This window comes from Camellia sinensis, chromosome 1, assembly GCF_055761805.1.
Source record: "Camellia sinensis isolate YWXY chromosome 1, ASM5576180v1, whole genome shotgun sequence".
NCBI lineage: Eukaryota > Viridiplantae > Streptophyta > Magnoliopsida > Ericales > Theaceae > Camellia > Camellia sinensis.
Genome location: NC_138961.1, coordinates 24968362 through 24992434, shown reverse-complemented (window position 1 = coordinate 24992434; position 24073 = coordinate 24968362). Strand labels below are relative to the sequence as shown.

The 24073-nt window shown below is 34.3% G+C and overlaps 1 protein-coding gene and 1 long non-coding RNA gene across 2 annotated transcripts in view; one reads left to right on the top strand and one right to left on the bottom strand.

Annotated features, from left to right (window-relative positions):
• Positions 1 to 1613: 1613 nt before the first annotated feature.
• Positions 1614 to 11973, top strand: LOC114322587 (zinc finger CCCH domain-containing protein 11). Its single transcript, XM_028269927.2, has 8 exons — positions 1614 to 2025; positions 2118 to 2202; positions 3158 to 3298; positions 3398 to 3486; positions 5979 to 6167; positions 6455 to 6585; positions 6662 to 6761; positions 11427 to 11973. The coding sequence occupies exons 1-8, from the start codon at positions 1855 to 1857 to the stop codon at positions 11619 to 11621; spliced, it is 1101 nt and encodes a 366-aa protein (XP_028125728.2). The 5' UTR covers positions 1614 to 1854; the 3' UTR covers positions 11622 to 11973.
• LOC145792781 (uncharacterized) overlaps positions 8803 to 24073 on the bottom strand; it is a 120292-nt gene continuing 105021 nt past the window's right edge. The window contains exon 2 of the long non-coding RNA XR_014332677.1: positions 8803 to 9258. This is a non-coding gene — a long non-coding RNA (uncharacterized LOC145792781). The remainder of the gene's footprint in view (positions 9259 to 24073) is intronic.

Here is a 24073-nt window from a genome sequence, read left to right as displayed (position 1 = left end):
AGCCCTGTGCCAAATCCACAAGCTTGGTGGTGTATTTATTCAATTGATAGTAAAGAAATTCTCAAGGAGGTTCCTTGGGGAGTGGACGTAGACCTGGCGTGCCGAACCACTATAAATCGCAGTGTTTGATTTTCTCTCTCTATCTCTTCTACTTTTATATTGATAATTATTCTGTTTGTTTTTATTTATTCAAATTCTGAATATTGTGTTATATTTAATATTGTGAAATTTTTAATAACCCAATTCACCCCCCCTCTTGGGTTGCCTAACTGGGATAACACCTTACACTACCAAATGTATAGATCTCCATTTAGGATTTTATACTGAGGAGGGTTCATTTGAGAAGTTAGTTGACTTTTTAGTTTTTTTGTTATTTTAGTCTGGGATTAAAAAGTCTCGTTTAGAATTTTTTTTTAATTTTTTGACTTTTTGTAAGAGAAAAAATGTAATGATTATGGGTTATATGTGATATTTTATTTTATTAAATTAAAAAACTTATTTTATTTTTTTATGACTAAAATAATTTCAAACCCAACCCAACCCAACTCAACTCAACTCAACTCATCTTCTGAAAAGAAGCCTCTATTAAGGGGTCTTTTGGGAACATATCAAAAAAGCCAATTTTTTGATTTTTTAGTTTTTTTGGCAAAAAAAGTCAGTTTTTTTTCCCCAAAATAACTCATTTTTTTTGTTAAAAAAGTCACAAAAAGGTTAAAAAGTCAATTTTTTACCAACTTCTTAAAACACCACAAGGTCATTTTTGTAATTTGTTAAAAAAATTATGTAGTTATGTTGACTTATTTACCCCCGGAAAGCCTATCTGTCTTCTTAATTTCTTAGCAAGAGGGAGAAATCGGGGCTTTTCCCAAAATAAGCCAAAATACCAAGTTATTTTCCAAACTAGGTATAGTTTTGACGGATTTCCTAAAATAAGCTAAAACGTGGTTACAAACCACGCTTTCACCGTTTTTGTGGCCCTCCAGCGAAAAATTTGTAAAATCGTAAAAGCGTGGTTTTAAGTAATTTTTTTTTTTCTTCAGAAAACATGGTTGCGAATCACACTTTCACTATTAAAATGTAAAAACGTGTTTTCAAAATACGTTTTCAATACAAACCAACCCACACTCTGACACACACCCACACACACCTACAACACTTATACACATCAACTATATAATTAAAACAATATAATTTTTATATATAATAATAATTAAATATATATAATAATAATTTATAATAGCAAATAATAATCAACTATATAATTTTTATAATTTTTGTAAATATAAATCATTTTTATATAATTTTTATCTTTCGTGTGGTTAGAAATAATTTTTTACAAATTAAATTGAAACAACCATACGTATGTATATAACTTGTCCAAAAGTTAAAATGATAATTATTTTTTATTTTTTGTTTCTTAACGAAATTAATTTTTAATTTTTTTTAAAAAAATTCTAAAAATCAAACCATAAATAACTTAAATTTTTTTTGATAAATGACTTACATACGTATGGTTTAAGGGTAAAAACGGTGAAAGCATAATTTGTAATCACATTTTAGCTTATTTTAGAAAATTCATCAAAATTAGGCTTAATTTGAAAAATAACTTATTTTGGTTTATTTTGGGAAAAGCCCGAAGAAATCGGATTATTTTTTTCATAAAAAAAAAAAAGGCAAGAGAGAGAGAAAGAGGGGCGACCCGCCCAATCAAATGCACCCTGAAAACCCTAGCAACATCGAACCCTAGACTCAACCATCACTGAACAACACGACCTTCGTCGATTCAATAACCCTAATATATATCTAATAACGAAATTCTGATACTGCAATCTTTGATTTGAAACAAAACAAAACATGCCTCCGAAGCAACAATCCAAAGCCGACATGGCGAAGAAGCAGAAAGTTGTAGAGGACAAGACCTTCGGTCTCAAGAACAAGAACAAGAGCAAAAATGTCCAGAAATATGTGCAGAATCTTCAATCATCCGTACAAAACAAGACCGACGCATCCAAAATCGCCGCCAAGGTAATTTTTTTTGATTCCTCACCACTGAATGTTTGCTGGTTTGATGATTTTTGCAATTTGATTCACTTGTGAAAATATGGTTGTGTGAACAGAAGAAGAAGGAAGAAGAGAAGGCTAGAGAGAAGGAATTGAATGACTTGTTCAAGATTGCTGTTGTTCAGCCCAAAGTACCACCAGGTATGTGTTCATATTTTAAGCTCATTTGAAATTTCTATTTTCTCCAAGTAGTCAATCTGTTATTTAGAATATATATGTATATATATTTATGGTTTTTAATTCTGAATATAGTGAAAAACAAGACTCAAGGTATGTGTTTGAACAATAATGTACACACTAGAAGACTGAGCACACTAATTGTGCAATTGAAACTGTCAATATGGATCATGTGTGGGTGAGCGTGAAGAGAGAGAGTGAGAGTTTGTATTGGGTGGGGGACAACAGTTAGATATTAGTCCTTACAGTAACTGTTAAAAAAAAGTAAAAATTTGAAAAAAATTATAATGTTGTGGTTTGTGGGAATCAACAAAGTTCATACCAAATGAGTTGTGTGTTTTATATAATAGAATAGAAGAATAGATAGAATAGATGAGCACACACGTATATATATAAGTACCAGCAAAACTAGGTCCAAATACCATATTTTATTTTGTAAAATATATATATATATATAAATGTAAATATCATCACCATAAATGAAAATGTTAGGGAAGAGGAAGACCTAAATTAATATGAGATGTGATTGTAAAAATGATATTAATTTATTTAATTCAATTGAGTGTAAAAATTTGATATGAATTTATTTAAATTAATTGAGCAAAAATGATTCATGTAGCTAATGCAGCTAACTCCACCTGATTAGGATACAAGGCTTAGTTTGGTTATATATGTAGTTTGGAGGCCATTGGATTGAAAACGAAGGCTTTCATCAGCTATGGTTTCCTAATTTAAGTTTTTTTTTTTTTTTTTCCTTTTGTTTTAACATTGGTTATATGTGCTACAAATTTTGTTGTTTTCATGCCAGTACAAAGCATGTGCTCTCGAGTTTTGATTAATGTCTTTCATCATAGTTGGTGTAGCTTTTTTCCTATACATTGGTTGGTTTTGGTATAATATAAATTGGGATTTTGGTTAGGTGTTGATCCCAAGTCTATTCTATGCGAATTTTTCAAGGCGGGGCAGTGTGCAAAGGGTTTTAAATGCAAGTTCTCGCATGATTTGAATGTGCAGAGGAAGGGTGAGAAGATTGACATTTATAGTGACAAGCGTGATGAAGGTAACTTAGTGATGTGTTGATTGGTGTTTTTTTGTTTAAAAAAAAAAAAAATCATTTTCTCATTTTACTTTGGTGTCTTGTTTTTTGTCATCCCCTAAGAAACAATGGAGGATTGGGATCAAGAGACATTGGAAAAGGTTGTGGAGTCAAAGAAGAATGAGTATAACCAGAATAGACCAACCGAGATAGTATGCCTTTTTATCCTTCTGTCTCTTTATGTTGTGCTTTGTTAAGTTTTTAAATTTGTGTCATGACCAATCTGGTGCACAGAGCATAGCTGTCAAATTGGGATGCAAATCATGTACCACTTCTTTTTACAAATTTTGTATTGCATTTGTATCTTGTATTGTAAGATTTTAACATCTATAAAAGTAGGTTAAACAGTAAGTATATATATGGAAAACACATATATCTTGTAAGAATAAATGTTAGACAATTTATAATTAATAAAATCACATAAAGTAGTTGATGCAGAATGAGACCAATATAGGCTCCCCTACATTCAAATATCGCTAGGGCTTCAAATTATAAGCTAATGGTTGGAAAGTTTAAAAAAGAGTTCAGGGATGGAATATAAGTTCCAATGACAAACGTTTGCTATTGAAGTTTGAAATTAAAAAGAATGCTTGTCGGATTTTCTGGGCAGTTGAGAAAAAATTGAGGGTTATATCCTATAGGGCTAAAATGCCACGTTAAACTGTGTTAGGGCTTTGGATAAAAGGTTTGTGGTTTAGGATCTCAAATAAGGTGAAACAAGGTTGCTTTGTGGGTGTGAGTTTTGCACAGTAGTGCTGGAAATCAAACAATAAATCAGGTAGGATTTGTAGTCTCTTCGAGGTCTTCTACTAGTCTCACCTAGAAAAACTGGAGTCTCACCATCGAAAATCGGAACTATAATAAAATTTTGCAGAGAAATATCATTAATGAACTTGTTTACTCATCTTACCATGGACTTGTATAGAAGCATAATAGTTTGTCCATAAGAATTGATTGTCAATAGCTCTAATAGTTTTACTAAAAAATTTTCGTAAACCTTCTCCTTGCAGCTCACCGATTTTTATCATCCCTAGGAATATGACTGCTTGACCTAAATATTTTCTCTAGCTAGTCTTCCATTCCATAATGCTAGTTTTGATCTAAAAGAAACTTGCATTACTTTAGAAATCTACCAGATTCTCAGGCCCTCTTAGTTCTTGAAGGATTGTCTTGAATTGTTTATTTAAAGAAAAGAGTCGTTCAATGCTAGAAAGAATAATGTGCTGTTGTTCAAGTGCTATTCATTGCAGCGATGGGCAGTAAACTGAGAAGCCTTGCTCAGGATTGCAAGTCAACATAATCACTGTGCATTTAGCAGTATTCAAGGTCATGTCTTGCAAGGAAAGGATGGAGAGGTACCAGCCGTAGATAGGATCATAGGATGAAGAGTGACACAAACTGTAACTGCTTGCACAAGTTATAGCCTGCAGGATGTTTTGAGAGTACCACAAACACTTTCTCTAGATCTTCTACTTGCAGCTCCATTACACTATCATGTAGAAAGACATTTGGAAAATGCACTCAATATTTGTTGAACAAATGCACATCCAGAACTTGGAAATCAGGTTGTTAACCTCTTGTATCAGCCAGAAGAAAGGCTTTTATATTTCCTAAATCAACACTATTATCAGAGAAACACTTCTCAGGTTATCAAATTCAACAATTGTGGTAGAATGAAACATCAGCAGAAAAACTTCTGTATCCAGCATTAGTATTTTATTCTTGGTTCTTGCTGGATCCTTCAAATTTGGAAGTGGAATCCAGAAGATAGCTATTCCAATTTGGTGGCTGGATGAAGCCTTTGATTAATAACGTAATGAGTGGGCTAGTAAATTAGGCAGGACCAAAATCTGAAACCAGATCATTAGCATGGTCTGTATCATAAGATGAAGGAAGATCTTTGGGAAAATATTTGGGATTTAAGTATGAAAATTCAGCGAAGACATTTTTGCTTTCACTAGCTGTCCTTTGTTACTTTCCTTAAGCTCCATCTTGTTAACTGGATTCAAATTACCTTTGTTATTTTCTTCTTTCTTAGCACTATCAATGGTATTGGCACCTCAACACTTGTTGGGTAAATAAGCACCTCAACACTACTATCATTATATTCAGATTTTTATACTGCAGTTCTTTATTGTGCTCATTTTCAAACTTTGGATCATCATTCTGATGAGTGGAAAATGTAGGGAAGAGTTTTGAGAGTCCAGTGACATAGGCGTGGGGCTGAACATTTTAAATACATGATTAAGTCCGTTGGCCTAAATCTGACTGTAAATTTCTAAATTTGGATGGGTTTATCTTTGGAACAATAAACTAAGTTAAATCCCTAAAATGGCATATTTTAAGTGTCATTTTTAGATTTGGTGTCTGTATGAGAACTAAGGACACTTTTTTATTGCAGCCATCCTATAATGTAGTTTACCGCTAACTTCAGTGCCCCAAAATTCATTTTTTTAGAAATTAATTTAAAATTCCTGTCTAATTAAGTATTTTTAGGGATGATACACACATATTTATGTATGTATTGTATTTAGTTTACACGAGGTTTTGGATACATTAGTGTCATGTAAGTCCTTAATTTAATGTATTTTTTTTGTAGAACATGTTATTTGTATCAATTGACTCTTTATGGACCAATGAGCAGGTTTGCAAGCACTTTCTTGATGCAGTGGAGAAGAAACAATATGGTTGGTTTTGGGTTTGCCCAAATGGTGGCAAAGAGTGTCACTACAGACATGCTCTTCCTCCAGGATATGTGTTGAAATCTCAGATGAAGGCACTTTTGGAGGAAGAGGCTAACAAGATGCCTATTGAAGAAGAGATTGAAAGTCAGGTGATGAACGTGTTTACTCTTTCATTGATTCTTAACCATTCTTCAGTAGTGCAATTGGAAATTCATCCCATTCTTTCCATATATATTTTTTGTTTTCCCTTCATTATTTTCAGTTCTCATAATGGTCAAGCCCAAACATTTAGGGCCCATTTGCTTCGTGTTTTGTTTCAGATTTTTGTGTTTTTTGTTTTCAAGAATTTTGAACACAAAACAAAACAGGTTTGGTTCAGGTTTATTTTGTCATACTCTGAATAGTGCTTGTAATTTGCGTGTCTTAATTATTTCAGCGTGCAAAAGTAGCAACTTCAACTCCAATGACTCCAGAGTTGTTCCTACAATGGAAGAAGAAACATATGGATGAAAGAGAAGCTGGCTTGGCTGCCCAGCGAGCAGAGAGGGCTAAGAATGACCGCATGAGGTATTCTGGTCCTCTGTCTAATTAAATTTGATATGTTTTATTGGGCTGTCATTGACACAATTTCTATTTTCTTCAGTGGTCGGGAGTTGTTTCTTTCAGATTCTAGCTTGTTTGTGGATGATGCTGAGGCTTATGAAAAATACCAAAGAGAAGAACCTGATGTTAGTGAACAGAAGGTAGTCATTCTTTTTTTTTTTTTGGTTGCACATATATTTTTGTATCTCTGAAAATTGCAGGGAGTTAATGATAATCCCTCAATCTACTGGACTGCTAGTTTGGAATGTTTTCACAATATTATTACAACTCCCTTTATTATTATTGTGAAAAAAAGAAATTTTGTTAAAATTTACCATCACCTACCACACACTTACCATCACCTACCACACACTCACCTACACTCACCTACCACCACTCCACTACACCTACATCTATATAAGGAACCATTTGTAATAGACAGATACAACAACACAACAATCAATAATACATAAATTCTTACATGGTATCAGAGCGAGGTTAAGAAGTTAGTAATTCTGCTTCACCGGCGGGCGGCAGCCTCGCCTTGGCCGCCCGCCGGTCCTCTACATACCCACCCAGCTTCATCTCTCTCTGTGTCTTGCTTTGTAGCCCACGTTAGTAGTCCTCCTCTTCCAACAACCCATATAACTTTCGGCCATGCCATCACTGTTAAAGGTGGTAGTGTTGGTGGCGATGCCAGTCCTCTTCTTGATGGGTCTATCTCTCTCCACCAACAACGGCGGCGAAGTCGAACTCATCTGTAATAATGGAACTGGAATGGTTAAGGCTGGATTTGCCGGAGATGCTGCTCCAAGGGCTGTATTCCCTAGTATTGTCGGTCGCCCTCCTCCTCTTACCAACCCTCGAAGCCACAGTAAACACCCACAACATCACCATCTTCGCTCTCTCTATCCACAGCTTCTTTGATGGTATCAAGGTACCTCAAGTTCCTTAGTCCAAAGCTCCTGTCAGTCTCCTTCTCAGATAAGCTCCTTCTTGTTGAGTCCAGCAGTAGTAAAGCATCACATGACTGAACAGCACAGTCATGGAAGATGTTTCTGAGCCAAGAGACAGCCGTGCTCTTGTGGCGCTTGTAGAGAAGCTTACCTTGTTCTTTGATGATGTCTTCAGCTTGAGGACTTGAATCTTTTTCGAAGTTCATAACAAGACCTGCTGGGTCATTAGCTTCTTCATTTTCTGCAAAAGCTGATGTTCCTCGTGAGACAGAAAAGATGGCAAACAAAAAAAAAAAAAAAAAAGGAAGAAGACAACTTTCTCTTCATCCAACTATCCATCAACTTTTGTCCCCCTCTTTTCCTTTCTTTTATTTTATTATTGACCACCCATCTTTTCTTTTATTTTAATATCTATATATATCTTAAAATAATGAATCCTAAAACCAAAACCATGTGCTGGTTCTATCCACGCTATTTCACACTTTTCTTTTATTTTAATATATATATCTATATATATATTTTCTTATAATATATTTTTTCTATTCCTACTTTTATTTTATTTTATTTTATTTTATTATAATGAAACATTGATAAAACAAAAAAGAAAGATAAAAACAAAAAAAAAAGAAAGATAAAAAAAAAATAAAAAAATAAATAAAAATAAAAAAAAAACCACAAAAAAAAAAAAATACCAAACACCAACCAATCATATTTTATTCATCTCAGGGAACAACCTCGATCACACACCAAAACAAAAAAAAAAAAAAAAAAAAAAAAAAAACCAACAACTTCATCCACAGGCGGGATTTTTCTTCTCTACTCTGCCGCCAGTCTTTTCTTCTTGCCTCCGTCTTGGGCGGCCCTTACCGGTGTTGCCTCCGTGTTTCCCACTCCACTGGGCATGATCACTACTCCCTGCTCCTCCACTGCAGCATATGGCGGCCCTCCAAATCGGAACATCACGGTGGCCTTCCGCTTCAGCTCCTTGTTTTCTGCCTTTAGCACACTTATCTCTGCTCGCGCATCCTTATACATGCGTTGGAGCAGAGCCAGCTGGGAGTTTAACTGTTGCACCTCATTTGTCCTGCTCTGCAGCCGGTGCGACAAATTTGTGACCGCAGTCATGGTTTCCACGTATGACTTCAAAATATACTGATTGGCCTCAATATCAGTTTGCACCGCCATTTTTTGCTCCACAGACCGCATCGGAAAGTTCAACGGAGCAAAACTAGAGGCGCTTGGTTGAGGTTCACTGGCCACCGCACCAGTTATCTCTCTTGTTGACTCGTTGAGGTCGGGAAAGAGAGTGAGCAGACCACGGGAAGATGAGGCCATGTTCTGGGTAGCTGAACGGGAAGAAGAGGCCATGTTTTTTGGGTTGCTGAGTGTTTCCGAGAAGGGTTGGATACAGAGTATTTACAGATTGTTTCAGAATGACAAGTTCAGAGGTTTCAGTCTGGTTTGGTTTCCTCCGCCTCCGCATTGGTTTATATTGACACTGACGACGCGGCCGACACGCCGCTCTGTCGCTCACGTGCCTCGCCGCGTCTCCGGCTCACCTTTTGATGGCTCGACGCTTTCTGTCGGGCACGACTTTTGATGAAGTGGGCGCGTCTTTTGAGGGCGCAACTTTTGATGGCACGTTTTTTTATGGATTGGGCACGCCTTTTGATGGCACGCCTTTTTGAAAAATTAGGCACACCTTTTGAGGGCGCGACTTTTGAGGGCTCCCTATATATATCCATATATATATATATTTGGGCAGCCTATATACACCCTCATACAGTGTATTTTTTAAGGGTCCGACAAGACTCTGTAAACTGTCCCGACATTGATTCCGGTTAGCTCCTTCAAGGGCCCGACAAGACTCTGTAAACTGTCCCGACATTGATTCCGGTTAGTTTCTACAAGGGTCCAGCAAGACTCCGTAAACTGTCACAACATTGTCTGCTACAACGGTCCGACATGACCCCATAAACTGTCTTCTACATCGGTCTGACACCCCCATACAGTGTCCTCTACACCGTTATGACACCACTTTTCAGTGTCTTCACCAACGGTCTGACACGACCATACAGTGTCTCCTATCCTCTTTTATTTTTATGTATTTTCTTGTTTTGTTACTCTCTCCAAACTCAAGTTGATTAGTTTCTATCCTCCTTGAGTTTGCGGGGAGCTGTTAAAATTTACCATCACCTACCACACACTTACCATCACCTACCACACACTCACCTACTACACTCACCTACTCCTCACCTACCACCGCCTACTCCACTACACCTACATCTATATAAGGAACCATTTGTAATAGACAGATACAACAACACAACAATCAATAATACATAAATTCTTACAAATTTACTGCTGATGTGTGTGAATTATATTTCCAGGAGAAAATTTCGCTTGCTTTAGAAATAATAAGTTTATGCAAATGAAGCATCAACACCTCATATGAGGAAAACTAGACATCATATTGTCTTTAGTGTTGTTGGGGATACTTATTCTATAAGATTAGGACAGAGCTCTGGAAGTTTGATTCAATTACATAATAGATGCGTATCTGATGTCTGATTATGAAAACAAGATAAGAAGATTGAATAATTTCTTTTCTGGGTAATGTACATGCTATGCCTTGTATACTTATGTAATATGTGTCTATAGATATCATTACAAATTCAGAATACTAAATCTGCCATTCGTTAGTAAAAAATGTTGGGTTGTGAAATCCAAAGTTGGCCATATAATGATTGCAGTTGATATAAACTTGATAAGATAATGGAGGCACTTTTTAAGGCAAGATCGGAGATTGTCCACTGATATGGGCTGTATGTATATGTTGTATTAATGGTCATGAGAAAAGTGGAAGGCTGAAGGTACTGTGGGTCCAGGTTGTCTGGAAAGACATATTCTTCTTTTTGACAAACAGTAGATATTTAACAGAAAACTTAACATAGGGCTGAAGATTGCTTCCATTTGTCCTCGAAGGCTGTTTCCAGATGATTGAATAAAATAAAAAAAGATTTAGGAAACCCCAGAATGCTGTTATGTGTTTTCTGTTTATTGTTTTCCAGGAGGGTTAAATGACCAGAAACACCGTTTTCTTAAAGTTACATTTTTCTGAAAACAAGTTTCAGATGGGGCTGTGGTCTTTAGGTTATCAGGGAAGCAACTTCCTAAATTTTGGAATTATAAAGGCTCAAATAAGAGCAAGGAACTTGGGCTCATCACAAATCAGGGAGTGACTTTTAGATGTTGAAGATATTCATATTCCTTGCGCTCCCATAAATTAGCCTGACGAAGCAATATTCGACAACACCTTGCCTCTCCACATCTCTCTTTTAAAATTGTAGTGGTAGTAAAAAAAAGTAGCATTTTCTTCGGTAATCAGCTAGTTCCAGTCAACATAGGAAGGGAGTGCATGAGGAGACCACGAAGGGAATGAAAGGCAACATGAGAAGAGAGTGTCATAAAGACGAGTAACAAATGCTTGGCCATAAGAAATTTTACTATGTACTATTCTTGCAGGTTGTTATTCGTATAGTCCTCAAGTTTTGGTAGCTTTGGAATGCTGTATAACTGTATAAACTTAGGAGAGAGGGTGTGCAATATCGCTTCTGAAACTTCATAGTAGAAAGAAAACTTCCTTCATTCAGTGCCAATATCACTTATGAAACTATTCAAGAAAGTTATTTACATAAAACGCCTTTATGGTGTTTTTAAGGTTGGTATTATTGTTGTTGTTGCAGCATTTCAGTTCATATTCGTCATTCATTCTGAAAAAAGATTTATAAAAAATGTTTTGCGTGAATTAACTTGGAATCAAGTAGCTCTCTTTTGTGGCGGTTTCAATTTGATTGTGTTCAATTTCAGGTCCAGGAAAATCTAGCTGCAGGTCCAAGCACTTCAACAAGTGTGGCTGTTGATTCTGAAGAAGCCATGCCCGATGTTGACGATGACGAAGACGATGATGATGAGCTGGATTTGGACGAGTTAAATGAGCTTGAAGCAAGTTTGTCGAGAACATCTATTCAAATCAGCGAGCCAGGTATAAAGGCTTCATCTTGAGAGAGAGAGAGAGAGAGAGAGAGAGAGGGTATAATTGTCATTATTGGCAACCTCATTGCATACGCTTTTTTGTGTGCGCACACACGTGTGTGCGGGGACCAACTTGGCATACAGTTGAAAAGGGGGGGGGGGGGGTTTTAGTAAATGAAGCTCTGTTTGGCCAAAATAATCCATTAATGTTGTGTAGATGTGGTTTATTGCTTTTGTATGAGGCAGAGTCTATATGTTTTTGTTTCAGGTTTTACCTGTTTTGTTAAAGCAAAAATAATTACTACTGAGATTTGCAACTACTTCTCTGTTCCTTAGACTATTAATGGTTCCATCTTTTTTGATCGAGGTTGGCTGGTTTAAATCCTTCCATGTATCTCTCTTGCCTTTGCTTTTGTTGAGTAGTGTTTGGTATGTTACTATTTCTAAGTCGTTGAAGGAAAAAATAAATAAATGATCCAATGCATGAAGCTTCAACTAAAATAGAGTATGAGGAAGGTAAGATGTACGTAGTGTTAGTTTGTATTAGTTGAAAGATTCTTTTTAACCTAATCCTGATGGCAGAGGCTGCTAGGGATTGGGCGTTAACCCTACAAACCAGATGAAAGCGTGATTCGATTTCAATACTTCTGTCAACTTTGTTATTAACCGTCTAAGAATATTTTCGTTGTATTACTTGAAAATGTGTTAATTGTCTATACATGACGAAAGTGAGTTTCGATTTTATTTGTGAAGTGAGTTTCGACTTTAATAAGATGTGTGTTTGGTGAGGGTGGAGCTTTTTTAAGTGTGCTAAATGTATAGCGAAACATGTAAGAGCCCATTTCTCTTTAAAGCATACAAATGGGAAAAAGAGCCCATTTCTCTTTAAAGCATACAAATGGGAAAAAAATTAAAATAGACCAATCATTTTTGGGTTTGAGATGTCTTCTCTTTGGAGTTTACAAGTGGGAAAATATATATATATATATATAGACAAAAAATATATTGGATCTACCATCTTCAAATATTCATCTTTATGATTCTCTCTTTAATGCTTACTTTCAGGTTAATTCACTCGTCACAGTTAAAAATTGATTTGTTGACTAACTACTTTAACAAACAAATAACACAATTATTTAGAGAAAGAAAAAAAAAAAAAAAAAAACATAAGTTAGCAATTAAGCAAGTAATAGAAGCTTAACCCAAGTTGATAGAGGCCTTCTATTGTATATGCTCTGGTAACAAAAAAGTTGATAGAGGACATATGTTGGTGGGACCTGAGAAGCTATGACCAGCCATTTTATGCCACGTGGTAAAATAGGAGAGATGACCTTTTTGTATCCTTCACTTTCATGGTTGTATAGTCTTTAAGTTTCCAGAAGATAAGCTGTGGAATATGAAACAAACAACCAAATCTCATTTCAATATTGTGGGCCAGGGATGGCAATTTTTCAATCTTTCTATCTTGTTTTTTTTTTCACCATCCCCTCTCTATATTGATTTTATTTATTAAATATATATATAATTTATAATTATATTAAATATAAAAATATTAAAAAAAATAAATAAGGTAGAATATTATTTAAAACCATCAAAGTTTTTAACCAAAATCTAGAGTCACCTTTTTTTTTTTTGGGATGTGAGTTGATTTTTTGGTTATTTTAACTTAGGGTTAAAAAATTTTGTTTGTGATAGGTTTTTTTGATTTTTTTGACTTTTATAAAAGAAAAAATAAAATAATTATAATTTAAATGTGACATTTTATCTTATTAAATTAAAAAATTTATTTTATATTTTTATAACTATTTTAGCTAAAAAGTCCTCGTTTAACTTATGGCAGGTAAGGGGTTATTATTGTATTATTAAAAGGAAAATGATTGGTGGCCCTAAAAAAGTTGCCCCTAATACCCCTAATTTCCATTTTTAGAAACTGTTTTTTTTTTTTACTTTCTTTTTCCTTTTTTTTTTTTTTTTTTACCTTAAATGGAAATACGGGGCATTCGAGCCCCCTGTTTTCGGGCCCTGAAGCACGGCTGTTATTAAAAATAGGAAAAGATAGAATTTGTTAGTGGATAGGATTGGACACTTCAAGTCAGTGCATGCATCTGATCCTAACATTTCTCATTTTTTTTAGAAAAATGATGCGGACCATTAATTAGCGGTTGCTCTACATGTATTTTGTGTCTTAGTTTTGTTTTATTTTTGTTACTTTCCACATCATTAGTGATGATGTTAATGATAAGAATTTAGTGGTCTGTAGCACTGTTGTTTTTTTTATCCATTCCTCTTAAGCTGATTTTGTTAACTACGAATTTATGGTATTAAAAATAATTTTTTAATAAATAGTCCATAAAATATGATTCCACCCTCATGATTTCATCATTTTGGAATTATGATTCCACCCTCATATTTCAACTCTTTGTTTGATTATAATTTTCAAAATATGATTCCAAATCACATTTGAAAATATTTTTGGTAATCAAAGAGTTTTTGAATTTTTTGGTCTATCCGGACGTTCGGCCGGTTGTTCGGAATAGTTTTTTTTGGGCAATTGCCACCTGTTATTTGAAAAAAAAAAATTTATATTTATTTTTGATTTTTTTAAATATAAAAATTATTTTTTTAGATCAAAATGATAAATTATTTGGCCATTTCATTTAAAATTAACAAATAAAATTTTTAAATAATAATTAATTTGTCACAGTAATTTTTTAAAAATAAAAAAACATTTGTAAACAAAATCATTAGAAAAAATTCCAATCAAATATATAATCAAAAGTAATTTTAAAGCACTAGTTGAATATTTTTTTAACAAAAAATAATATATATATTTTAATATTTTAAATAAAAAATATTTTCGGAATTTTTTGAAATTTTTAAATAAAAAAATTATTTTTTTCAATAATTATTTTTTTGAATTGAATTTTGAAAAGAGTTTGATTATGAGTTTTGAATAAAATTTTTAATAGAGTTTTGAGTTGTGTGTTTGGTTGTGAGTTACAAGTTTTTGAATTAATTAAGTTTTGAAAATTCTTTTCAAAACTCATAACTAAACAACTTTTCTTATTTCAAAAATTTAAAATTCAATTCAAAACTCTTTTCAAAACTCATAACCAAACAAATTTTCTCTTTTCAAATCATGATTCAACAACTCACAAATTCAAAATACAATTCCATTATCAAATCATGATTTTAAAATTAAACCAAACACTACCTTAATTTTTTGTATATTTTTAGTTATAATTAACGTCGGAGTAAATTCTCGCATAATACAATTTTTAATGTGTCAATAAATATATATAAAATGAGACTCATTAAATAATCTAATAATGCCATGTAAAATGTTACATTAAATAATAATAAAATATGCTTAATTGGATCAATCTAAAACTTCTCATTTTATGTCAAATAGATTAACCTAACATATGTCACACAAAGATTAATCAAGTTAGAATACGACTCTTTTAACAAACATGTTAAGAATGGGATATCAATATTGGGAATAAAATTAGCATATTTTGAAATACACATATTATATATATATATATATATATATCTCCATGATTTCATGTCATATGTCACACATGATCTATAAATTAAAATTTGTGTCATGTAAAATATTGGACCTTGCATTTATATTTCTGCTCAAGATTTTCTATTCTATTTAAGATTGTACAACGAACCAAGATATTCAAACTTAACTCGTGTATAATTTATTAAAAAATTGTTATAAAAATAAGTCCAATTTGAACACATTTTAAAATTTGGTAAATTTTTAAGTAAAATTTGAACAACTTACTAATTAGTTCAACTAGATTATATGCATTATAAAAAAAAAAAAATAAAAAAATTAAGTTACACGATTGTGTGTAATGTAGATGCACTTGTCATGTATGACATACCCATGAGATAAGGGTTATTCATGATGTAAGAAATTGAGTCAAAGATAAGATTTTGTGATATGGGTCCTATATAGCCAGTGTACATCTTGTCTCCTATGGTTTTGTTTTCTCTTCTAGGGCTGGTGAAGACCAAAATCAAATAGGGAATCAGCTTCCAAATTATAATAGGGAAAATTCCATATCATTGTATATTTCAAAAAAAAATATATTTACAAATTAATAATAAACTTTATAAGTATTAAAGTGTTAAGTGATAAACTTTTTCATATAGTAATTAATTTTTTAAAAAACTGCTGAACAGTAGTTTCTTTATATTGGATAAAAGAACAATTTTATTTCATCACAAAAAGTAGTTTTTATTAGATTATTCAGTTTCACTTAACTTGTCCACTTTCCAGTGTAGCAAAGGAGTTGGTCAAAATCAAATTCTTTTTAGACATGTATTTTTTGTTTTCTTTTTATATGAGTTTTGAATAATCAAAGTTCTTCAATTTTGCCAAACACTATGATTGAATTTTTGGATATTGTCTAGGTTCAAGTGACACAAAATTTTAAAATAATTTAACAATTAAAAATAATTTTTGAAAACTAATTGTCATATCAATTCCTTTTCTCAAGAAGTTGTTTTCTTTTTATTTTATTTTATTTTTATTATTCATAAATTAGCTGAAGTAAAGGTGGGGCTTAGCTCAGCCTATATGGTATTGTTTTATTAATTAAATTTATTTTGTACCACGTGACATGAAAAGAAATGATACAATATGACTAAAAGAGAATAATTGATTAGGAGACCTTTGATATTGGTTAATATAATTAATTTTTTTAATTTAAGATTTTTTTAGTCTTGTTTAGTTTTTATTTTTGGGATTTTTTTGACTTTTGTGAGAGAAAAAGTGTAATAATTATTAGTAAAAAGTGATATTTTATTTTATTGACTTATGTAGCTTATTTTATATTTTTGTGCTTTTTTAGTCTCAAAATCTTAGCCAAATGAGCACTAAAAAGGGTATTTAAAGAAGCATCTAGATCTTATTAGTTCTCAAGAAAATTTTTACTAAACCTACACCTTCATAGGTTAAGGATTCGTTTGGTAATATTACTTTTTAGTTTAAAGTCAAAAAATTATTAAAAAAATTAAAAAACCAATAACTCATATTAAAAAGTCAAAAATTTTATTTTCTCTCTATTTTTTACACATATTTTGGTAAAAAATTAAAAAATTATTCTAAACATATTAATTTTTTTTAATATTATATTTTAATTAAAAAATCAAAAAATTACTAAAAAGTCTGTTTTCAAATAAAGCCTAAGAGATGCTTATATTCTTTAGAGCAATGGTAGAGGGCCCAAATTCTGTGGCTCAAATGTGGCTCAAATGGTCAAAACGACGTCGTTTTGAGTACAAAACAACATCAAAATGGCCAAAACGACGTCGTTTTGGCCATTTGAGCCACATTTGAGCCACAGAATTAGGGCCCCCAAACATTTTTCTATTCTTTATGCATCTATTGATATTCTCTCGATGATAATGAATTGACTTAAGTGTCAGAGTGCGCAGCCAAACACCGATGAGGACACTAACAATGTTTTCTTTTGTTAAATCACTAAAGTCATGACAACTAAACTTTGGTTATCTTTTCTATTGAGCTCTCATCATTCCTCAATAAAATAAGTTGTGTGTTTTTTTTTTTTTTTTTTTTTGGGTGTAAACAAGGACCTATGGCATTGCATTGTTGTTTGATCTGATCTCGTTTTTCCAACAAAGCTAGCTAGCCTTTTCTTTTCTTGATTGGCAAGATAGCTTCCCTTTCATAGTTTGGATAATGGTTGAGTTCTATGCATGTCACATTGAAAAGCGACAGGGCTTCACGCTCATATTTTCTTGCAATGTGAACACAATGAGAAGTCCAAAAGAAAAAAAAAATTCTAGTGGACATCATGATGCAAATTTTTTGAATTACCGATGCCCGCACGTGTGTATATTTCACTGAAACAGTATCTTGTAATTCAAATTATTATTATTATAATAATAATAAAGCAAGCTTTTCAGTGATGTCCAAATTCAAGTGATCATCCCATGAAGAGGAATTATTCAAAGGGTTTCGAGCCATTATTCCATGATCTTGACAACTACTTCATTTTTTTTTCCCAATTGTTTATGGCTGGCTATTATGATTTCATATTTACAAATTTTTATTGTTTTTTGACAAAATAGGTCCTGAGTAAGTAGAGTTTTGGATTATATTTTATTTTAAGTGAGTATGCGTCATAAATAGTTGAGATAAAAATAATGCAACAGATTTCATCTAAAAGTATATAACCCCCCCCCCCCCCACCCCCAAGGTTAGAGATGATGATTTTAGAAAATTCGCTTAAATATAGGTAATTTAACCATTTTAATAAATTAGAAACTCCAACAAAATTGTTGAGAAAGTGCAGATGATGGTCTGGAAATATCATGGCATGCATTCTAGGAAAAAAAAAAAAAAAAATTATGACCAGAAGAACAAAGGAAAAATAAGAGTAAATTATATTAAAAGTACTTATATTTTGTTTTGTTACTTTGGTCTCCATAGTTTTAATTAGCTCGACGTTGACCTTAATTCATTTGTATCAATTTGGTTCAATCAGCTCTGTTGGGTTTTTGATAGATGTTATTGATTAGACTCAATTAACATAAAGTAAAAAATTCATAATCAAAATTGAGTTAATTAAAATTATAAAAATTAAAATGACACATGTTATAGTTTGAAAACAACAGATATAATTTACTTGAAAAATAATTTTTTGTATTTTCTTTTCTTGTCACAGATAATTCTCAGTGTATATTATGTTCATACATATATGAAAAATCTAGAAATTTCCTAGATATTGATTTGTGATTATGTATCAATTTTAACCAGTAAATAACAATCCCAATCAAAGACAAATCGACACATTGATTTTACGTGAAAAAATCACAACTGGAGCGACTCCAATTGTGATAAAAAAATCACGGGCCAAAGCCGCAAAACAATCCACTAAGAAGACAAAAGGAATTACACAAGTGTACTCTCAATTACCTATTGAATCCACGCCCGAATTGAACTGACCCCTATATGCCTCTTCCACCATGGTCTTCATCTCGGAATTGTCTTGTCCAACGTTGAATTCACAACGTCGATGTCGAATCCACGACGATGAGCCATTCCAAAATCCACCAAAGTTTCAGGCCCAAATTTCACGGAATCCACTAAAGAACAACTCTCTCTTTTGTATTGAATAAATAAAACAAACAAACCCTTTGATACAATCCACTCAATTCATGATTAAACTCTCACAGATATTAAAGGAAACAAGTAAAGAAGCCCTAGATGAAAACCCTAATACCCAATAAGAAGATCTGGAAGTAATACCCTAACATCGGACTAAAACACATATTTATAGAAAACAGATCTACGATCTCTGCTCGAGTGCAAGAATGGCCGCTCGAGCGGAAAAAAACAACTCCCAGTACTTTTGCAAGCGAGTGAAACTTCTGAAAAGTCGCGATCTCTGACATAACCAGCGAAGTGGCAAACATGAAAGAATTAACTTTTGAAACATCTCTGCAAGGTAAAATTCGGGTTGGATTCGCATCTAAAAACTCATAGTCTCATTGAAATAAAAGTTGAACAAAATTCAACTGAAAGGAGTTTTGTTAAACGAGATTGCCAAGAATAAAAACCTAACAATCTCCCCCTTTGGCAATGGCATGATAAAACACACTTAACAAATAAAATTCTAATCACCCCAACCCATTAAAGCTAACAAACGCAAACTTTTTTCTCAAGGTAATGATCTGTAAAATAGTTATTAGTGCCATAATTTTCAAAACAACTATTAGTGCCACAAGAGTATATGAAAAAGCAACAGATATATGACAAGATTATCTTGAAGCATGGGATGGGATTATCTTGAAGCATGAGATGGAAATATGAATAGATGTAAATTGAAGATTTTAAAAACATGTAGCATGAATAGATGACAATCCTAAGAAACATGCAAACACGCTCAAAAACCATTTTGATTTTGACTCAAACTTCTTCCCTTTTTTGTCATGAATTGTCAAAGGAAGCTCAATCAACGAAAGCAAGAGCATAAACCACACATGCAGGGACAAGATGATGGAAAAATTAATAACCTGCGAGAAGTAAGAAATAAACAAGCAGTGGATAGAAACATACAAACCAACTAATGCCAATCTTCCTTACCAAACCAATCAATATAAGGATAACTTGAACTCCCTCTTACTAAAAAAAACCACAAGCATGGAAAACAATGAATAAGAAGAAAACGACAAAAATAATATGGTGTAGCAAGCAAGGAATTTCAGATTTGTACCTTGAAACACACAAGATTATCCAAAAAACACAATTACTTGCAAACACAATGTGCATAGCCTCTAAAAGATTCCTCATAAAAGAAAGTGATGCATTATGTGAAAAGCATAGATCTCATGATAAAAGTGTGTGTGTGACTCTTGGAGTTCGACAAACACAAGATTCAAATCCTAGTAATGATTTGATAGCTGGATCTCCGGCAAGAGAATCTAAGCACAACTAAGAAAAGTCAAACCACTAGGAATCAAGGGGTATTTGGTGAGTAAAAGCGGAGGATCCTCTTCAATCAATGAATCTTTTTTTTTTTTCCTTTCTTTTGCACACTCATTGGCGGTTGACACGCTCAAGAGTATGGAAATCGAACCAGAGAAGCATGAATACAATAAGGATAGCCTGGTTGGTGACTCTGAGGTAGCTTTTTCCTCATGCCTTAATTGCAAAGAACCGAGGGGAAAGCCGTGGAGATGCAAAAAGATGGAAGATGGTTAAGAGACTCAACATCACCCATGATATGCTAGTATAGGTTAATTCCTCTAGAAAAGCAAAAGATTCAATGCTAGAAGTCCATAGAGAAAAATGATTACTAAGGTAGAAGCCTCTGATATTTGCTAATCCAAGAGTGTGTACAGAATAAAACATACTAATCAAAGAACACACACTCCGAAATGAGTAATGACCAGAGAAAACACACACTTATAAACATGTAATGGATATTCTCATCAATTCCAATATGCACCAAGAACTTCTCAAAAATTGCAAGCTTGCAAAACCATACTAAGAAAATCTTTTTGAATTTTTTTTTTCTTTCTAAAATAAAGCAAGACATAAAATAAACAAACACACACTAAATGATACCACACGTTAAATGACCCAAAAAGAGAAAACACACAGAAACTAAAAACAAAAAAAACGAATAAACAACTTAACACAAGTCAAGTTTTCTCACCCAAACCGCTTTAGTATGAATAAAGTTGTCAGAGTTGCATTTCTTGGGTGATGTCTTGACGTTATGGTTCCCTTTCCTTTCAATGGGAACCCGTTTCGACTTGGTTTCCAACCTCTTACTCCAAGGTTTAGACAAATGCCAACTTGCTTCATGTTTGGTATTAAGCAAATCAAAATAGTAAGGTCTATCATGACCCTTAACCTTATTACGACCAATGAAGTGTCTCTTACCCCACGAGATGTTGGAATTTCTTCCATCTCTATGAGACACTCTCTCATGCAACTCATAACAATAAGGACGAATATGACCATACATATCACAATGATGACACACAAAAAACAGGGTGCACCTTCTTTTCTGTGACCTTACCAACTCTAGAAAGATTGAGAAGTCTTTCTTTTCGTTGAATGTTGTGCTCCCCCTGCATTTGAGTTCTTGTATCATGAGATGTGGATGCACTCGGTTTTTGCTTTTTGTTATCACTAAAGCCAATGCCACTCTTGTCATAACCCATTTGTTGAGACCCAATGATATTATCCAAAGTCTTTGATCCTTTGTTCCAAAGACCAATTGTAGCCATAGCACACTTGAGCTCTTTCTCTTTCTTGATCATTAGTTCTTCCAAGGCAACTTGAGACATCTCGAGAGTTTCAATCTTTTCTTTATACGCTGCATAGATTTGTTGTAGCTCATTCTTCTTTGTCTCACAAGACAAGAGTTTTACACAAAGAGCTTCTCGATCACTAGAAATCTTAATGGCATCATTCCTAGCCTCGAAAATCTCCTTATTTAATTTGACATTCTCACTTTCATAGGCTTTGAGTTTGATAGTGAGTTTGTCATTCAATTTAGATAAGTTAAGAGATTCCTTATACAACTTTTCATAAGCTTTCTGAAGCTTTTCATCTTCATTCCTCGAGGATTCATCATCAGTGGCATTCTCAACCAGCCTCTTCGGATACTCTATTTGTCCTTCAGTTTCAGAAGCCCCTATGAAAGCAAATAATTATTCATACCCCTCTTTACCTTGTGCCTCGTTGTCATTTTCATCTTTATCAGACTCTGATTCATCATCCCATGTGATAGCGAAGACTTTCTTTTTCCTCAAATGAGTAGGGCATTCTTGAGCAAAGTGGCCAAATCCTTGGCATTCATAGCATTGGACTCTTTCAGAGTTCCCTTGTATCTTTCCTTTTTCTTTCTTGGTTATAGAATTAATTTTGAATTTATCTTTGCCTTTGGGTTTATGAGTTGATTCCAAAAGATTAGGATTCTTTTTCAGAAAAGATTTTTTAAATTGTTTAACAAAAGCATCCGTAATCTTGGAATCTATCTCACAATCCTCATCAGAATCATTTCCAACTTTATGAGCACTACTAAAGGCAATATCATTTTTTTTTGGTTTCTTTTTGAAATTCCTATGTGCCTCATAAGTTTAGAGATTTCCAACCAAATGATCTAGCTTAAGGTTGTCAACATCTTGAGTCTCCTCAATAGCCGTAACTTTTGGTTGGAACCGATCGGCTAAGGACCTCAAAATTTTTCCTACAATCTTGCATTCTGGTATTTTTTCACCTAAATTGAAGCTGAAATTTACAATGTCACTCAACTTCGCATAAAATTCATCAAAGGTCTCACTATCTTTCATTGAAAGGTTTTCGAAACTAGACGCGAGCCTTTGAAGTTTTGAGCGTTTAACCGAATGAGTGCCCTTATGAATAATTTGTAAGATATCTCAAGCCTCTTTTGCGACTTCACAATTGCACATACGACTAAACTCTTCTAACCGCCACGGTGCCAGGCTGGGCATAGTTCTGATTTCGCTAGACGGACTGACCATCGAACACTCTATCACCCTTGGATTCCCTGCATCAAACAATGAGGCTGAGTACGAGGCGCTTTTGGCGGGGCTCAAGAGCACGCTTCAGATGCACGCATCCGAGCTAATGGTTTATAGTGATTCCCAACTTATGGTTAATCAAGTTTCTGGGGTTTACGAAGCTAAAGACGATAGAATGACGAAGTACCAAACTCTGGTAAGAGACCACATCAAGCGATTCCAGGTAATACGGGTCCAACAAATTGGCCGTGAAGAAAACGACCGAGCAGATAAATTAGCCGGCCTCGCTTCCATGGTCGATAGCACATCTCCCAGCCCTCTCCTGATTAAATTCCTTCCAAGGCCTAGCATTGAGGAAGCTGAGCAGACAGAAGTACTCTGCACCGTGCTAGGTCCTTCTTGGATGGACTTAATTATCCTCTTCCTCAAAGATCGGACCATTTCCTCCGACAAAAAGGAAGCACATAAAGTCCGGGTGAAGTCAGAGCGATTTTGGCTCTCTCCATCTAGCGCTTTATACAAGAAGTCTTTCACCGGTCTCTATCTCAAGTGTGTACAACCAAGCAGCGTGGAAGCTTTCTTGTACGAAACTCACGAAGGCATATGCGGCAGTCACATAGGGGGCAGATCTCTAGCCTACCGGGCTATCTTGCAAGGATATTAGTAGCCGTGCATGCAAGCAGACGCGCAGAAGTATGTTCGCAAATGTGAGAAGTGCCAGAAGTTTGTCCACTAAATCCACCAGCCAGCCAGGGAACTTCTTCCCCTCACCAGCTCTTAGCCCTTTGTGATGTGGGGGCTAGATATAGTGGGGCCACTCCCAACGGCACCAGGCAACCAGAAGTTCTTCATCGCGGTTACAGACTACTTTACCAAATGGGTTGAAGCTGAGCCTTTGGAAACAATCAAGGAGAAAGACGTCAAACGGTTTGTTTGGCAGAATGTGGTAACGCGGTTTGGCGTCCCTAAAATTCTGATCTCTGATAACGGCACCCAATTCGACGGCCGCCTATTCAGAGGATTTTGTGAAGACTTGAAGATTGAATTCTACAACTCTACCCCGGCTTACCCGCAGTCTAATGGTCAAGCCAAAGCATCAAACAAGACCATTCTTGATGGGTTGAAGAAAAAGCTTAAGAAAACCAAGGGAAAATGGGCCGAGGAACTCCCAAGCGTTCTTTGGGCATACTGAACGACCCCGCGGCGATCAACCGGGAAACTCTTTTTGCCTTGGCATATGGCATGGAGGCGGTCATCCCTTTGGAAGTCGGTATACCCACCCCCCGCAGTGAAAGTTTTGAGCCCGAGCTGAATGCCGAAGCCATTGCCCTGGAATTGGACCTAGTGGAAGAACGTCGAGAAAAGGCTCTCATCCATGTGGCCACCTACCAACAAGAGCTTTCAAGAAAATACAACAAAACGGTGCACCCCAG

What these genes read in the sequence shown, in the direction of transcription:
- LOC114322587 (XM_028269927.2), top strand. Translation starts at nt 1,855, where the DNA reads ATGCCTCCGAAGCAACAATCCAAAGCCGACATGGCGAAGAAGCAGAAA. An exon ending in CATCCAAAATCGCCGCCAAG is followed by an intron (nt 2,026 to 2,117) that starts GTAATTTTTTTT and finishes TTGTGTGAACAG; the next exon opens with AAGAAGAAGGAAGAAGAGAA. An exon ending in GCTAAGAATGACCGCATGAG is followed by an intron (nt 6,586 to 6,661) that starts GTATTCTGGTCC and finishes TATTTTCTTCAG; the next exon opens with TGGTCGGGAGTTGTTTCTTT.